At 33.1% G+C, this 13,309-nt stretch overlaps 5 protein-coding genes across 5 annotated transcripts; 3 read left to right on the forward strand and 2 right to left on the reverse strand.

Moving 5' to 3' along the window:
- Positions 1-61: 61 nt before the first annotated feature.
- On the forward strand, positions 62-1,270 carry PHYBLDRAFT_76783 (hypothetical protein; the record flags this gene model as incomplete). The annotated part of the gene is made up of 2 exons (XM_018443187.1): positions 62-199; positions 260-1,270. 2 exons carry the CDS (start codon positions 62-64, stop codon positions 923-925), a joined length of 804 nt encoding a protein of 267 aa, XP_018298651.1. The 3' UTR covers positions 926-1,270.
- A 1,486-nt stretch (positions 1,271-2,756) lies between these two features.
- On the reverse strand, positions 2,757-5,192 carry PHYBLDRAFT_61662 (hypothetical protein; the record flags this gene model as incomplete). Its single annotated transcript, XM_018440837.1, has 7 exons — positions 2,757-2,846; positions 3,095-3,175; positions 3,394-3,465; positions 3,717-3,866; positions 3,942-3,997; positions 4,238-4,359; positions 5,065-5,192. 7 exons carry the CDS (start codon positions 5,190-5,192, stop codon positions 2,757-2,759), a joined length of 699 nt encoding a protein of 232 aa, XP_018298652.1.
- A 301-nt stretch (positions 5,193-5,493) lies between these two features.
- Positions 5,494-6,459, forward strand: PHYBLDRAFT_161250 (hypothetical protein; the record flags this gene model as incomplete). The annotated part of the gene is made up of 2 exons (XM_018434366.1): positions 5,494-5,806; positions 6,353-6,459. The coding sequence occupies 2 exons, from the start codon at positions 5,494-5,496 to the stop codon at positions 6,457-6,459; spliced, it is 420 nt and encodes a 139-aa protein (XP_018298653.1).
- Positions 6,460-10,000: 3,541 nt separating this feature from the next.
- PHYBLDRAFT_129275 (hypothetical protein) lies at positions 10,001-10,958 on the reverse strand. The gene is made up of 4 exons (XM_018429276.1): positions 10,941-10,958; positions 10,657-10,863; positions 10,338-10,582; positions 10,001-10,252 (listed from the first exon to the last, which is right to left on the reverse strand). The coding sequence occupies exons 2-4, from the start codon at positions 10,860-10,862 to the stop codon at positions 10,227-10,229; spliced, it is 477 nt and encodes a 158-aa protein (XP_018298654.1). The 5' UTR covers position 10,863; positions 10,941-10,958; the 3' UTR covers positions 10,001-10,226.
- A 289-nt stretch (positions 10,959-11,247) lies between these two features.
- On the forward strand, positions 11,248-13,222 carry PHYBLDRAFT_61665 (hypothetical protein; the record flags this gene model as incomplete). The annotated part of the gene is made up of 7 exons (XM_018440838.1): positions 11,248-11,257; positions 11,284-11,425; positions 11,500-11,657; positions 11,840-11,966; positions 12,063-12,138; positions 12,784-12,841; positions 13,083-13,222. The coding sequence occupies 7 exons, from the start codon at positions 11,248-11,250 to the stop codon at positions 13,220-13,222; spliced, it is 711 nt and encodes a 236-aa protein (XP_018298655.1).
- Positions 13,223-13,309: the final 87 nt, after the last annotated feature.

Consider the following 13,309-nt stretch of genomic DNA (forward strand, 5'->3'; position numbering starts at 1 on the left):
CAGAAAATATATAAGCACCCTACTTCTTGCTTATAAACTTTTTCCTGTCTTCCTTTTAATTATGTCTTCTCTTTCCAACTCTACTTATCCTATCATATTCGAAGGCTGGCTCCTCAAGCAGCGACAAAACATACGCAAAGCTTATATTCGACGTTACTTTGTCCTGACAGATTGTGAATTAAGATATTACAAGAATGAGGTACAAACCCCACAAGCTCAGGTTTCATTTCAAACATACTTACTAATATTTTATCCTTAGACCGATACTACACCACAAAACATCCTCAGTCTATTTAATTATCAAGTTGACAATACCTACTATTCACGACAATCACCAAACACCTTCAGGCTTATCTCGAATGATGACACAAAGAATAAATTCCCAGATTTCAACCTCCAGGCCGAGACGGAACAGGCAATGAACGCATGGATAGACGCTTTACAAAGGCACTCGAGCGGCTCAAATGTTCTTGACAAATGGCTCGACTTATACGATATCTCTACAAACACAAACACAAACACAAACACAATGGACACAAGCCCATCCTCTTGTAGATTAAGCCATTCAGGATCGATCACTAGCACATATAGCAACCAATCAAATACACATTCTACATACTCTGCCGCAAGTCCTGTATCAATTGAGAATCCTTATCCCCATAGCAGTCGCCTTGGCAGTGAAAAACCACCAAGAAAACTGACTTCCTTTTTTCAGTTTATTTGGCCACGAAAAAGCTCAAAACCTCGCTCAACACATGAATCTCATATGCAAAGTCAATTTAGCTCTCCTACGCCACAACTGTCCACCTCTACACAAAATACAAGCCCAATAACTGTATCTTTACCATTCCAACAATCTATTATTCATCCGAGTGAATACAATCGTGAAGATGATTGCTTCCATCCCTATGCTCTTACTTCATAGAGCATATATATATATATTTATACATTTATACATATTTATCTATATATCTAGCTATCTATATATTTATTTGCCCTTCTTTCCTTCCGCTGTATATAATAATCTCATCCAATAACACTTCCCCTCCCCCTTTTGTATGATAGTACCACTAAGAGAAAAATCTTAATAAATCACCATATGTCGCCATCAATTCACGTTCTTTGCACCTTTTGATTTTATTGTTTTTTTTAGGGAGGATGATATGCAACAAATTAATGTAAAAAAAAATATTGCTCGGCTCTGATACCATAACTTTATAAAAAAATAAAGTTCTCTTCCGCTAATAAACTTGGCTAATATAATTCAATTAAATTCACTAATTAGATCAACTATAAAAAAATAAAGAAGAAAATTACCTACAATAGAGAGGGTGACTACTTGTTCATTTTTGAATATGTTTATGAAAATCATCCAAATGGGGTTTTAATTCTTAATATTCCGCACATCCTATTTTGGACCGCTTCAAATTTACTCGATTGTTATTCATAAATGAGCTCGATTTTGAAGGAAAAGATGTAATTTTTCCACCCAATTTTGAATAGGCCAAAAATGGTACTGTATAGTTAAGCACTATTTGTATTATAAAACAGCACTCCATATTTGTACGTTTTTCATAATTCAAATTTGAATAGAGGTTTCTGTGATTAAATTCTTGCAGTTAAAACTCAGATATTCGATAAAAATGGTAATCTTCAAAAATGAATAGGTAGCCACCCTCTCTAATAAAAGTATAGCCCCCCCCCCCCAATGGATTAAATTTCTGGAGAAGAAGAAGGAAAAAAAAAGGTACTCTTTATTACGGTGTTTCGAGGGGTTTGTCAATTAAGTATTGCCGCCAATAAAAATAAAGTCTATTTTATTTTATCAGCTTAGATATTCATAATCTCCCCCTCCCACTCTTCCAATAAAAAAATACCAATTTATAATTGTCTTTATAGAATATGAATATGGTAAAAGTATTTATAATAAAATATCTTCTTAAATTCTCTTTGTAGTTTATTAATTAGCATTAAAACAACAGTAAGAATAAGGATTGCTATATCTTTAAGTACATCTTACAATATGCTGATGGTGTTTTTTTTTATATATTTATTGAATAATAATCTATGATAAAAGTCAGGCCACTTGTCTTTTATTTATTTATATATATACATACACATACATACATACACCTTATGAGTTAAAATATCATACAAGACGTCTACAAACCATTGTCTATCTATTTTCCGATAAACAAAGCCGTTCCTTATCACTGTAAAAGCTTTAGTTTATTTTTGTTTTGCAGAATGAAATGTTATCTTTTACAGAAACAAAACCAAGTAGAAGACATTGGTTTTATTATCACGTGGAAAAATGAATTTGTATCTATTATAAGTTTATGTTATTACAGTGTTTCTACTTGAGATTGAGACAATGTTAGTTTTTGTTTTTTGGACAAGCAAAAGAATAAAATTTGGAATAGAAAGGCGATTTAGCTGAAAGATAAAATAAAAATAACATCGTCTCAATCTCAAGCAGAAGCACTAATAATTAATAAATGAAAAATATGCTTAAATACATAGTGCACTAAAACCAATAGTCCATTTTTTTTTGCATCTCACCAATATAGACAATGTTGATATCTAAGTTTAATTGACCGAATATTAGAAAAGCTATTTAGGTCAACACTTTTCTAATGTCAATTACAATTCTAATTCTGTAAAATCCACTAAACTTCACAAGTATTTATTACAAGAAATGCAAACTTCCTCCAAGACCAATAAGTGGTCCCTAGAATCTTTTTTAATTCTTTATTCTAGAAATCCTTATCTGACCAATTTGATTTGCTCGGCTTTGTTTTTCCTTCCCTTCCAAGGAATACAAACCTAGAGCTACCAAAGCTCAACTAGAGCAAACATCAGTATACTTGCGATGCTTATTACACTATGGTAAATATATAAAAAAAAAAATCTTGGAGGAGATTTTTACAAGATTCTCCGGCTGTTAAGGGTTTTATTTTAAGGTTGAACTTTGATTAAGCACTGCTTTTTTTTAACTCCCCCTCTTTATATATATGTGTTTCAATTTCACCTTTTCTTGCTTTCTTTTGTTGTTCAAAAAGTTAAAATAATTTTTTAAATATCCTCATTTTACCCCACCATGTGTTTGCAATCGACACAAAACATCTTTTCCAACCTCTCCTCCACGTAGTACAAAAATGACTAGAATAACTAACTAAAAAAATATTCAAATGTAATAGCTTACCAAAAGGGCATCTTGTTAATTCCCTGTTGATAACCAGATCGGAGAAATGATCTCCTTTATCCACTCAGTATTTTTCTCACACGGAGACCCTCCGGAGTATCTTATGCCGGCCTTATAGCCCTTCTAAGTTGAATAGCGTGGGTAAATCTATCAGGAATAGTACCATCATATCTCAATTGGTTAATTACATGTCTAAAATGCAAGTCGGCTACAGACTCTCTATTCCACAAATTATGTTTTAAGCGCAACAGATCCATGTTCTAAAAAAAATGGATTGATACACATAAAATAATTTATAAGAATAATAGAAAAAAATCGGGGGTTGGTTGTAGTGTTTATCTTGGAAAAATATGGCATGTTACATTTGGTATTTGAGTCTGGCATTATGAGCGAATGTTGGTGACTTGCTTGAACTTTTGAAGGGAAAGCTAGGAGCACGAAGAACAATGCTTTCTCATAGCAAATTTATCAATTAGACAGACATCAAATCCATGTTAGCGAAGTAACTTACTCTTATACCTCTGATCGGATTTTGGTACTGGTTGTAAGGCGAAGACCAACTATCCGTTATCCAACAAGAAGATTGAAGAAATGCAGCGTTAATATTGCTTGCTATATACTCATTGGCTTGGGATTGGTTAATGTAGGAGGAGAGGGGAAGCTTGTGGAATAAATATTTATGGCTAGTTTTTATTCTGGTATTTGCGTAAAAAAGGTCGTGGATGGAGAAACTTACAGGAATATAAGCATGGTCATGGATATAAATGAATTCACAATTCCACTTTGTTCTTTCTGTTATATTGTAGTAGGATTTCTTAATATTGAACAGCAATAAAGAGACATCAACAAAATATCTTGCTTAATTTATCCGTTGAGATCGAAAGATGGGTTGCGTATTAATTCGGAAAGAAAGACGTATCTGCTAAATGCGTAGTTATGTACGTGTGGCAATTGTGTGAGTGTTAGAAAACAGGTCTTATAAAGGCTCAAAGAGTTCTACCCCTCCCTTCATCTGACTGTTTGGAGCGGTACCTGGACAGTAAGGACTCGGAATAGTGTAGTTTTGTTCATTGTCTTCCAATCCATAAAGGAATAGAGATATTAGGTTTGGTTTCTCAGTATTTCCAAAAGTGACAATTGATAGGGATGATATACTAAGAAATTATGTAAGATTATATATCAAAATTCAGTCAATTGAGTACATAGCGCAACTTTTAGTAAGTATTACCGAAATGAGATGCTATTTAAACAAGTTGAAACACTCTCGGAAATCACTTATTAAATAATTCGAATATGACAAGATACACAAGAAGTTCTTTCTTCTATCAATCTACATTAATGTTTTGCCCTTTCTTTATAGAAAATATTTTCTTCGAGCTCTTTAAAGTTAGTTAAAAATAAATACATTTTGGCAGTAGTTTAAAGAAAAATTGACGATATTGAAATAGTAAAACAATAGTGTCTTTTGAGCACTTTTACCTAAACAAAACAATAAAAAACCAAGATACAAATCAACTATATAAATGAATTGGCAATAATAATAGTCATGCATGCACCAATATTCAACTTCATACAATTCAATATTACAATATTACATTGTCTTTTTTATGATATTCATGTCTAGCTTACTCAATACATTCTATGTCTGTCAAATTAATTTTTAAAGACTGTAATATATATATATATATAAAAGGTTTTTGGATAATGTTTATTGTTTCATAAATACTTCCATATTAAACTTCTTGTGTACAGTCTGTGCAAATACAATGAGGACATTACTTGTGTATTCAATTCAACACGTCTTTTCCGCCTCTCTTTGAAGCATGCATTTCTTCATTCCTTCTCATTCCTCATCTTACTTTTCCTTCTCTTTCTCTTTCTCTTCCTCTTCCTCTTTCTCTGATTTCAACTCATCCTCTTTACACTGACCATCCTCATTAGCCAAATTCAATAACATACATTTTATGGCATCGGCATCATCAACCATTATTCTGCAATTTATATACTTTATAGACAAAAACAGCATCTATAGTTAAACACGGTTATCAATACCACTTTAGAATATACGAATAGTATTTTATTTATTTTTATGTTTACTCGATTAGATTAATTTCTTCTTATAAATGAGTCCACCTAATTACAACATTGACTTCTTCAATCAAGTAAAAAAAATGTTTAAAAACGTGTTTTTTTTATTAAAGTTGACAATAGCTAAGAAAGACTTTATTTATTTATTTAAAGATACACATAAAGAAACTATTCTATTTGATTTGATTTAATTTCACTTAATGTTCTTTTACATGAGTAAAAGAATAAAAAGCATGACACCAAGTTCTTTGTCCCCGCATTACGCGGCTCAATCTCCTTCAGGACGTAAACCTGACTTGGTAGCGAAGGAGGTGCTGGAATGGTGGCAAACCAACGGAAAGCACCCGTTCATCCAGCCCCACATCTCGTCACCGAGTAATGTGGGTGCGAACTCGCCAGAGAACTTACCACTAGGTGATAAGGTCCAGCTCATTCGACTACCAGTAGCTTCACCGTCAGCCGTTAAAGAGTTCAGTCAGGTTAGCAGTGAAGAGCCAGCACATCTCACCACAGGTTAGACCTCCCTCCCCCCAGCATCATGATTCCACATTGGCGATGCGATGTACACAGTAGTCTTTCCAAAAGAAAAGAGACCATGCCCCACGACTTCTCAGAATTAACTGAGCTGGCGAGTAACAACTTTCACTTTCCGATGCTTGTAGCATGGAAGAATCTCCCTGCAACGGTCGCAAGAGACGCCTCACTATGAAACCGGGACTGTTGTTGCTCAAGGAGAAAACAAACGACGCGCGTTGGAGGAGGTCTATAAGTAACAGAATTTTTTTTCATCTGCGATTAAAGTTTAGGACTGCGCTTTTTGTCAGTCTTAGATGTCCACGTCAGAGCAAACGTGATATGGCTATATATTCTTTTTATTGTGTTTGTGTAACTGTTCTAAGGTAGAGTAGACAGCTAAAAATATTGAATTAAATTACTAGAGAAGATGGCTTTTTCAAAGTAAAGCAAAGTAAAGCAAAGAAGTAAGGAAAGGTTCGGTATTGATCGGTGTAGTAATAACTCTCAAAGTGGAGTACAAGTTTCTATAACGCCGATTTGTAGGTTACTCTAAGCTGGTCTGTGCGCTTCTTGTACGAGAACGTAAGAAAAAGCTTTCTTCTTTTGCCCATACACAGGTGAACGCAAAAGGTACCCAACATCCGCCATAAAATTAGTCGACGTATATTTCAAAGTAATATCAAGCAGCAAGTAAAAGGCAGAAAATAAAGAAATAAGTATATATATATATGTATATTATCGTGATCTCAACAGAGTAGGTGGCGGGATTCTGAATTCCAGGTTGGGTTTTATTGAAATGAGGTTATACCAGTGGTTCAAAGTGTCAAGGTGATTTTTCAAGAGAATGAGTGATATATATCAAATGTTTAGGAATTATGGTGCAGAAAACAGCAGAAACTTATAGCAGAATTAATGGTTAGCTAGAGATAGAATGAGAGTTGTTATCTTCAATAGAAAAATATAAAATACTTGAGACTCTGTTAAGGATTAAACAAAAAAAAAAATAGCTTAACTTCACATTCAGCTTGCACAATACCAATATTGACTTGTTTATCAGTATAGTTAACTGATTGAAAATCTTAATGTCTTTTCTGCAGAAAAAAACAGTTTGGTGCTTTGCTGGGCTATACAGTTAATTCTGTATTGGTAATTCTACCTACAAACAGGTGAAGCAGTTGCTTCAGCAGAATTTATATTTTATAGAGAAATACTTAACGCGATAATATTAATCTCTCTCTTTATTAAATAATAAGATATTTCTTTCTCTCAGAGCTTTTTCTTTTTCCTCTGCTTTTAATTAATTAGTGTTTTGATACTTAAAAAATGTTTGTAAAACTTAAACTTGTTATCTTTTAATATTGCCGTATTTTATGGACTACATATATATATATATATCATTTGTACTGTTGGTGTATGGAAACTTATTATATAACTAACTAGACAAATGTGTTGGTAGATAGGTATAAAGGTAAACATATTAAGTATATTGACCACTTAATCGGTGTCCCGTAAATACATAAAAACAAGGTTTTGATTTCAAGTATTTGTTCATTGTCATTTTATATTCGCTGTTCTGATTTTTGTGTATGTATCCCTAAAGTCAAATGCGAGTTGGGCGATTCAAGCTGTAAGCAAGAATTAGTGGGGACATATTATACCTTATATATCTATTTATATGATTTATCTTAAAAAATAGTGTATAAGAACTGTGCTGGTTACAGAACATCAAAGTTAATTCCCAGTTCAAAGGTTGCTTGTGAACTTTTGTTTGTAAATGTGGTATACACACCACAATTGAGTGAAGAACAGGCTCCACAACCAAACACTGGTTCCTTCTTGCTAATGAACCCTACAAGCTAACAATATCCGGAACTGTTACACACCAGGCACACGTACACTACACACTCATACAGTGTAAACCAACCATTACACAACAGGGATTTGAATTACAGGGATTTTAATAGTAGCAGATATAAACAATATTATTTTGTCTCTAATAAATAAAACTCTCACAGTATCTAATTTTCCATATATTGAGAAACTAACCCATAAACAATCCCGAACACCTCAGTAAACATAAAGAGAGTATGCTTTTTATTGCTAACACAAGCTATTTTGGGGGTCTTTTTTTATTCCTTATGTATCACTCAAAGATGAAAGAGATTTTTCAAGATTGAATTTTTTTATATGATCTATAGCATTGTATGTTAGTGCTTCCCCAAGACGTATGCTGCAAAAGCGCGATGCTGTAAAACCAATGAACTTGGTGCAATAAATAAGGATCCAGCAACATATTCCTTAAATTTAGTTTTTTTCTTTATATATCAATATCATACATATATCATATTCTCAAAAGTCATATTTATAATCAATATTACTATAGGCATAGCATTAATACTGATTATACAAGAGATACTCATTACATTACAAACATCAATATATGGAAAAAATCTATGAGTTTTTGAAATTACTTTTTTGAATTTGGAAAAACTAGCAGCTCTTTTTGTTAACAGTGTCGAATTCTTACCAATGTTGGAATATTTTCAATCGTATATTGTTGTTATGGAACTGTATTTTAAAAAAAAATACAAACAATAATCTTGAACGCACAATGGATTGTGAACTACTTTTGCTTGTTGTTTTTTTTAAAGAGAAGAAAAATAAATTACTATAGGAAATGACTAAGGATTCCAAAATCACTATTGGAATCACCACTTATTTCCTATAGTATAATTCAATTATAACCCCTGATAAGTATTCAAATGATAGTAAAGAGATGCTTTTACCATAAAATAAATTTTCCTGAGGATTAGGATATTAATCCCAACAATATAACATGTGACTTGGTAACTTGAACTCTACATTTATATATATATATATATATATATATAGGTGTGTATATGAGATATATCATTTGATACCTTAAACGGAATACATCACTACTAATGACTCGAAGGCATATATTGGTTATCTTCTTTGACTTTTAATAGCACCATGGTAACCAAAGAAAATATTCTCTGGTAAAAGTTAAGTTAATTTTTTTTCTAACCCAAAAGTTTAAGCCATAATGCCTCATTAATTTTGTGGTCACCAAACAGGATATTTTGGTGATTTTAGTGAGTGTGTTATACATGCCACAAGTGTATAAAAATTAAGCTTGTATCTGAGATATCATATGACAGGCAGAACAATGACAGATTGTCAAACAGGGTCTCCCAAAAAGAAAAATTACATATGAGAAATATGGATTTTCATAAATAGCATCTTTTTTGTTGTTGTTTTAAATAAGATGATATACTTATTTTAAAACTAATTAATGTCACCATGTTCCTCTTGTTTAATGTAAATAAAATACAAAATACAAAAGAGGGGGGAGTGAAAGGGATTCAGGGTTGAGCGTAAAAGTGCTTCTTGGGAATATAAACTCCAAAAATAGGCTGTGCAATGGTACACGCCTGATCTGCAATTTTTTTTAATATATATATATTTGTATCTTTGTATACAAGGTTACCACTTTCACTGGCACAAATACAAGTACAAAAAAGAAAGAAGTAACTTTAGCTTTCAAAACCAAAGATCAATTGTATCTTTAAATTATACAATTGTGGGCTCTACCAGGATTATTAGTTATCTGTGCGCCCAAAATCATTTATGGCGTGGGCTATATATATATATATATATTTATTTTATTTTTTTTAAAAAAAAAGATCTTCTAGTGTGAGAAAAATGTATTTGGGAATAAGATTAGATTAACATACCCTGTGATCAATACACAACCATAAATCTAATATCCAAATGGATTACCAAGCGATGTATGTATTTAAGAATTAAATGTGCCCTTTATAGTCTTATCAATATATACATATATATTATCTGTTGTTATTCGTTTATGCAGTCAAAACAACCACAACTCCTTAATTATTAGACTCGATTTGTGCTTTTCAGAAAACTTAAAAATAAATAAAGAAAGAGGGAAAAGAAGAGCTTGATCTAACAAGATTATAACGGTCTGAATGAATCTATTAAATAAGTATTTGATCTACAGTAATAAGCATTTTGACATGTGTAATCTTATTCAGTAAGGAGAAAAAGTTATTAAAGACATGTATGTATAAAAGGTTACTTTTTTCTTGGTTTCCTTCTTGTTTCAAAACAACATATAACAGCATATTAGAGTCAAGGCAATAATTTCAAGTTTCCTTGGGCATGCAATACAAAAAAAAACTTTTTTTTCTTTAAAAATAATTCAAATTTATATACACATTTCACAAATCAACAGAAAACATAGATTTTTTTTGTAAAGTCGTTTTTGCTGTATATTATAAGTTTTGCAAAAAGATCACAAATGAACCATGCGCGATCCTAAACTAGACACCAATAATAGAGTGTTGGCTACCTTTCAACAGAAAGGAATCCTTTAGGCACCCTTGGGGGCTTCCTTGTCTAGAAACGGTAAAAAAAGATGGTCAGTCGCAGTCATAAAGAAGTCACAACAAACACAAAAGAACAAAAAACTAATAATACTTACAGGACAAAGCGTGCTCCTCACCCATGGCGGACACGACAGAGACCAACAACTCCTTGCCATCCTCGAACTCCTCCTCCATCTGGGTACCGACCTCATTCTCAGGGAGCTTGACATCATCCTTGGTGGAACCGTCAGGCAACATCAAAGACAAGAAACCGTCATCAATGTTGAGGAGGGCGTACTCCATACGGACAACGTTGGGGACATCCATGTTGTGGGTGGAGGGAGAGAGATCCTCGAGCTTCCTGTTAGGGCATAATTATTAGTAGACTGCAATTGTTATGGTATATTTGTTTTTTTTATTGAAATGACAACTTACTTCTGGGTGAAGATGTCAATGGCAACCAAGTGAACCTTGGCGTGACCGTGCTTGCCAGTCTTGGAGGTTGACATCTCGACAATCTTACAGGGACGACCCTTGATGACAACGTGTCCACCCTTTCTCAAGGCAGAGCACTGCATGGGGTAGGTCAAAGAGGAACCGGCGTCGGCGCTCTCGAAGGTGTGGTCGTGATCGTCGGACATGCTATATAGGCAGTTGGATAAGTCTTTAGGCTTGGGTTGAACGCGTTTGGAAAAAGTGCCATTGAGACTGGGACTTACTTTACAAGTAGGCAAGGTTCAGGGAAGAAGGAATGCGCTGGTGTGGCGTTTGGCTAGTTTTTATATAATTTTTTTTTTCTATTGATTTTTTTTTTCCTTGTGGTGACATCGAGCAAAATTTTTTTTTTCTGACGGAGTTTAGGTTTTGGGGATGTGATTGGATGGCCGGCATCTTACTGGACTAGGTACGCAAGAAAGAGGGGAGAGAAAAGTGCTATGAGAGGATGAATGTTTCTTGTTTTGGTATTATAAAGGAAAAATAGTCACGCAGTCACAGTTAAAGGGCAAAGACTTAGGATTTTATCAAATGGCCAGAGGTAAGATTGTTTCAAAATCAAACGAGATATAGGCTGGGCGAAAAATGAGCTTCTCAAAGAAGAACAAAAGCTCTCCAAATTTTCAATCGAAAAAAATTTGGAAGTCGATCTAGCCGTGTGTCATGCTCTTGATATACGTTTTCCTTTCAATTCGAAAAATCTCGGAAAGTAATTCCACACTGACCTTCAAAGAACAAGCTGTATATAACCTTTATTATAAAATGATAATAATTTACGATCAGTTTCCAAGAGAAAAATACGGTGTACAATAGTGAGACTATTTTCCGGTTCGGACATGAGCAGTCTGTCCGTAGGAAGAGACGTAGTTTTTGCTCTAATCTACAAGTTGCTGTAACATATACAGGGAGTAGGATAAGAAACATGGTCACTGACCATCTAAGTAAGCTCAGTTCTTTTTCTTTGTTTTGTTGTAAGAGAGTTTCTTGAGAGATCCCTGAGTGAGGATTGAGAAATAAAAGTACCGCTTCGGTAAGACTTTAGTTGACAGCACTGAGTCAAAAACTGAAGACTGGCTACCACTATAGAAAATGGCAGCTTTTAGTAAACTAAAATTATTTTCAGCAAATACTATTTATGAGATTTCAGATTACTTTACGCCTAATCCAATCAACTGCTTTAAAAATAACAAGTTCTTACCTATTTCAGCTACCTATATCTCTTTTTATAATAAATTTGTACAATACAATTCGTAAGATTTCAGATTATTTTTGCAAATAATCCAATCAATTTTTTTTTAGTATGGCAAATCTATGCCTTCTTTAGGTATCTCTATTCTTATAATTAGTTCAACAAATGCACAGCTTTATATTGGAACTTTACGGTTTTTATTTATCAAAATAATAGAAGTTAAACATGAAGAAGTAAGCAAAGAAGAAGTACTAATTTATATGATACTTAGTAGCAATTTAAACTATGAATTTGATATATGATATATATAAATCTACTGCTATGTGCTATTTTCTACCTTTTTTATTTTTTAAAAAAACAGTTATTTTTTAAATATTATGATATTGATGAAGGCATGCATATTGCTTGATTGATTCTTTTTATCAAAGAGTATACACCTTTTCTGTGTTGCCTTTTTTATGTCTGCTTCCTACTTCTTTAAAATCCAAAATAATGATAAATGAATATCACCCTAAGAACTGCTTATAAGATTTCTCAGGATATTTGTAGGCAGTGTTATGAAATATGATGTAAACCGGATTCAGGAGGGGGGTTTGTTACCGAATGGTAAGCTATTAGATTTGAATAATTTTATTGTCTTTAATTCTTGTACTGGGTTGAAGAAGTTGGGAAAAGGATATTGTGCATTAACTGCAAAAACACAGTGGCGTAAAACATGGGATATATATAAAAGAGAGAGAAATTGATGCTTGATTAAAATTTGGGTATAAAACATACTTTAAGCCCTAGAAAACTTGCAACAATCTCACTAAAATCGCCTTTTTTTTTTCTGTGGGGTAATCTATATTAGTGACTTTTAAATCTGTATTGAATCCCAGAACGCTTTATTCATCTCTGTAGAATACTCAGTTGCCATCCAGAGAGCATTGTATCAGTGTATGCTGCTACTTAATTTTTATTAGTAGTTCGACATTTTAATTAAAGGTAGAACATAATCATAATTAATCAGAGCGCGAAATGTTGTCCCTCAACATTTCTTTTCAAAGCATGTGACAAAGACATGAAATGCAAACTTGAAAATGACATCTGAGAATTCAGCAAAAGAAAATAAGGTTTTAAAGAGAAAGTATCCAACGTATACATTGCAAAAGAGTGCATTCTTTACTTTTTTTTTTAGTTCTAGATACAAATCTAGATGACCAAGAAGTGGCTACTTTAGCAGCACCTAATCATTCTACTCATATTGCTTCGACTCGTACCGGTTCCAGTTCACCTAATCATATAACATTTTCAGTACCTCCTCTGACACACCTATGAAAGTACAAAGACAAATAAATAAACAACATGTCTTGGAAGAGCTCAGGCTACAAACAAATCCCAATAAACTAAAACTATGCCAATCTT

This window comes from Phycomyces blakesleeanus, assembly GCF_001638985.1.
Source record: "Phycomyces blakesleeanus NRRL 1555(-) unplaced genomic scaffold PHYBLscaffold_1, whole genome shotgun sequence".
In the NCBI taxonomy this organism is placed as follows: domain Eukaryota; kingdom Fungi; phylum Mucoromycota; class Mucoromycetes; order Mucorales; family Phycomycetaceae; genus Phycomyces; species Phycomyces blakesleeanus.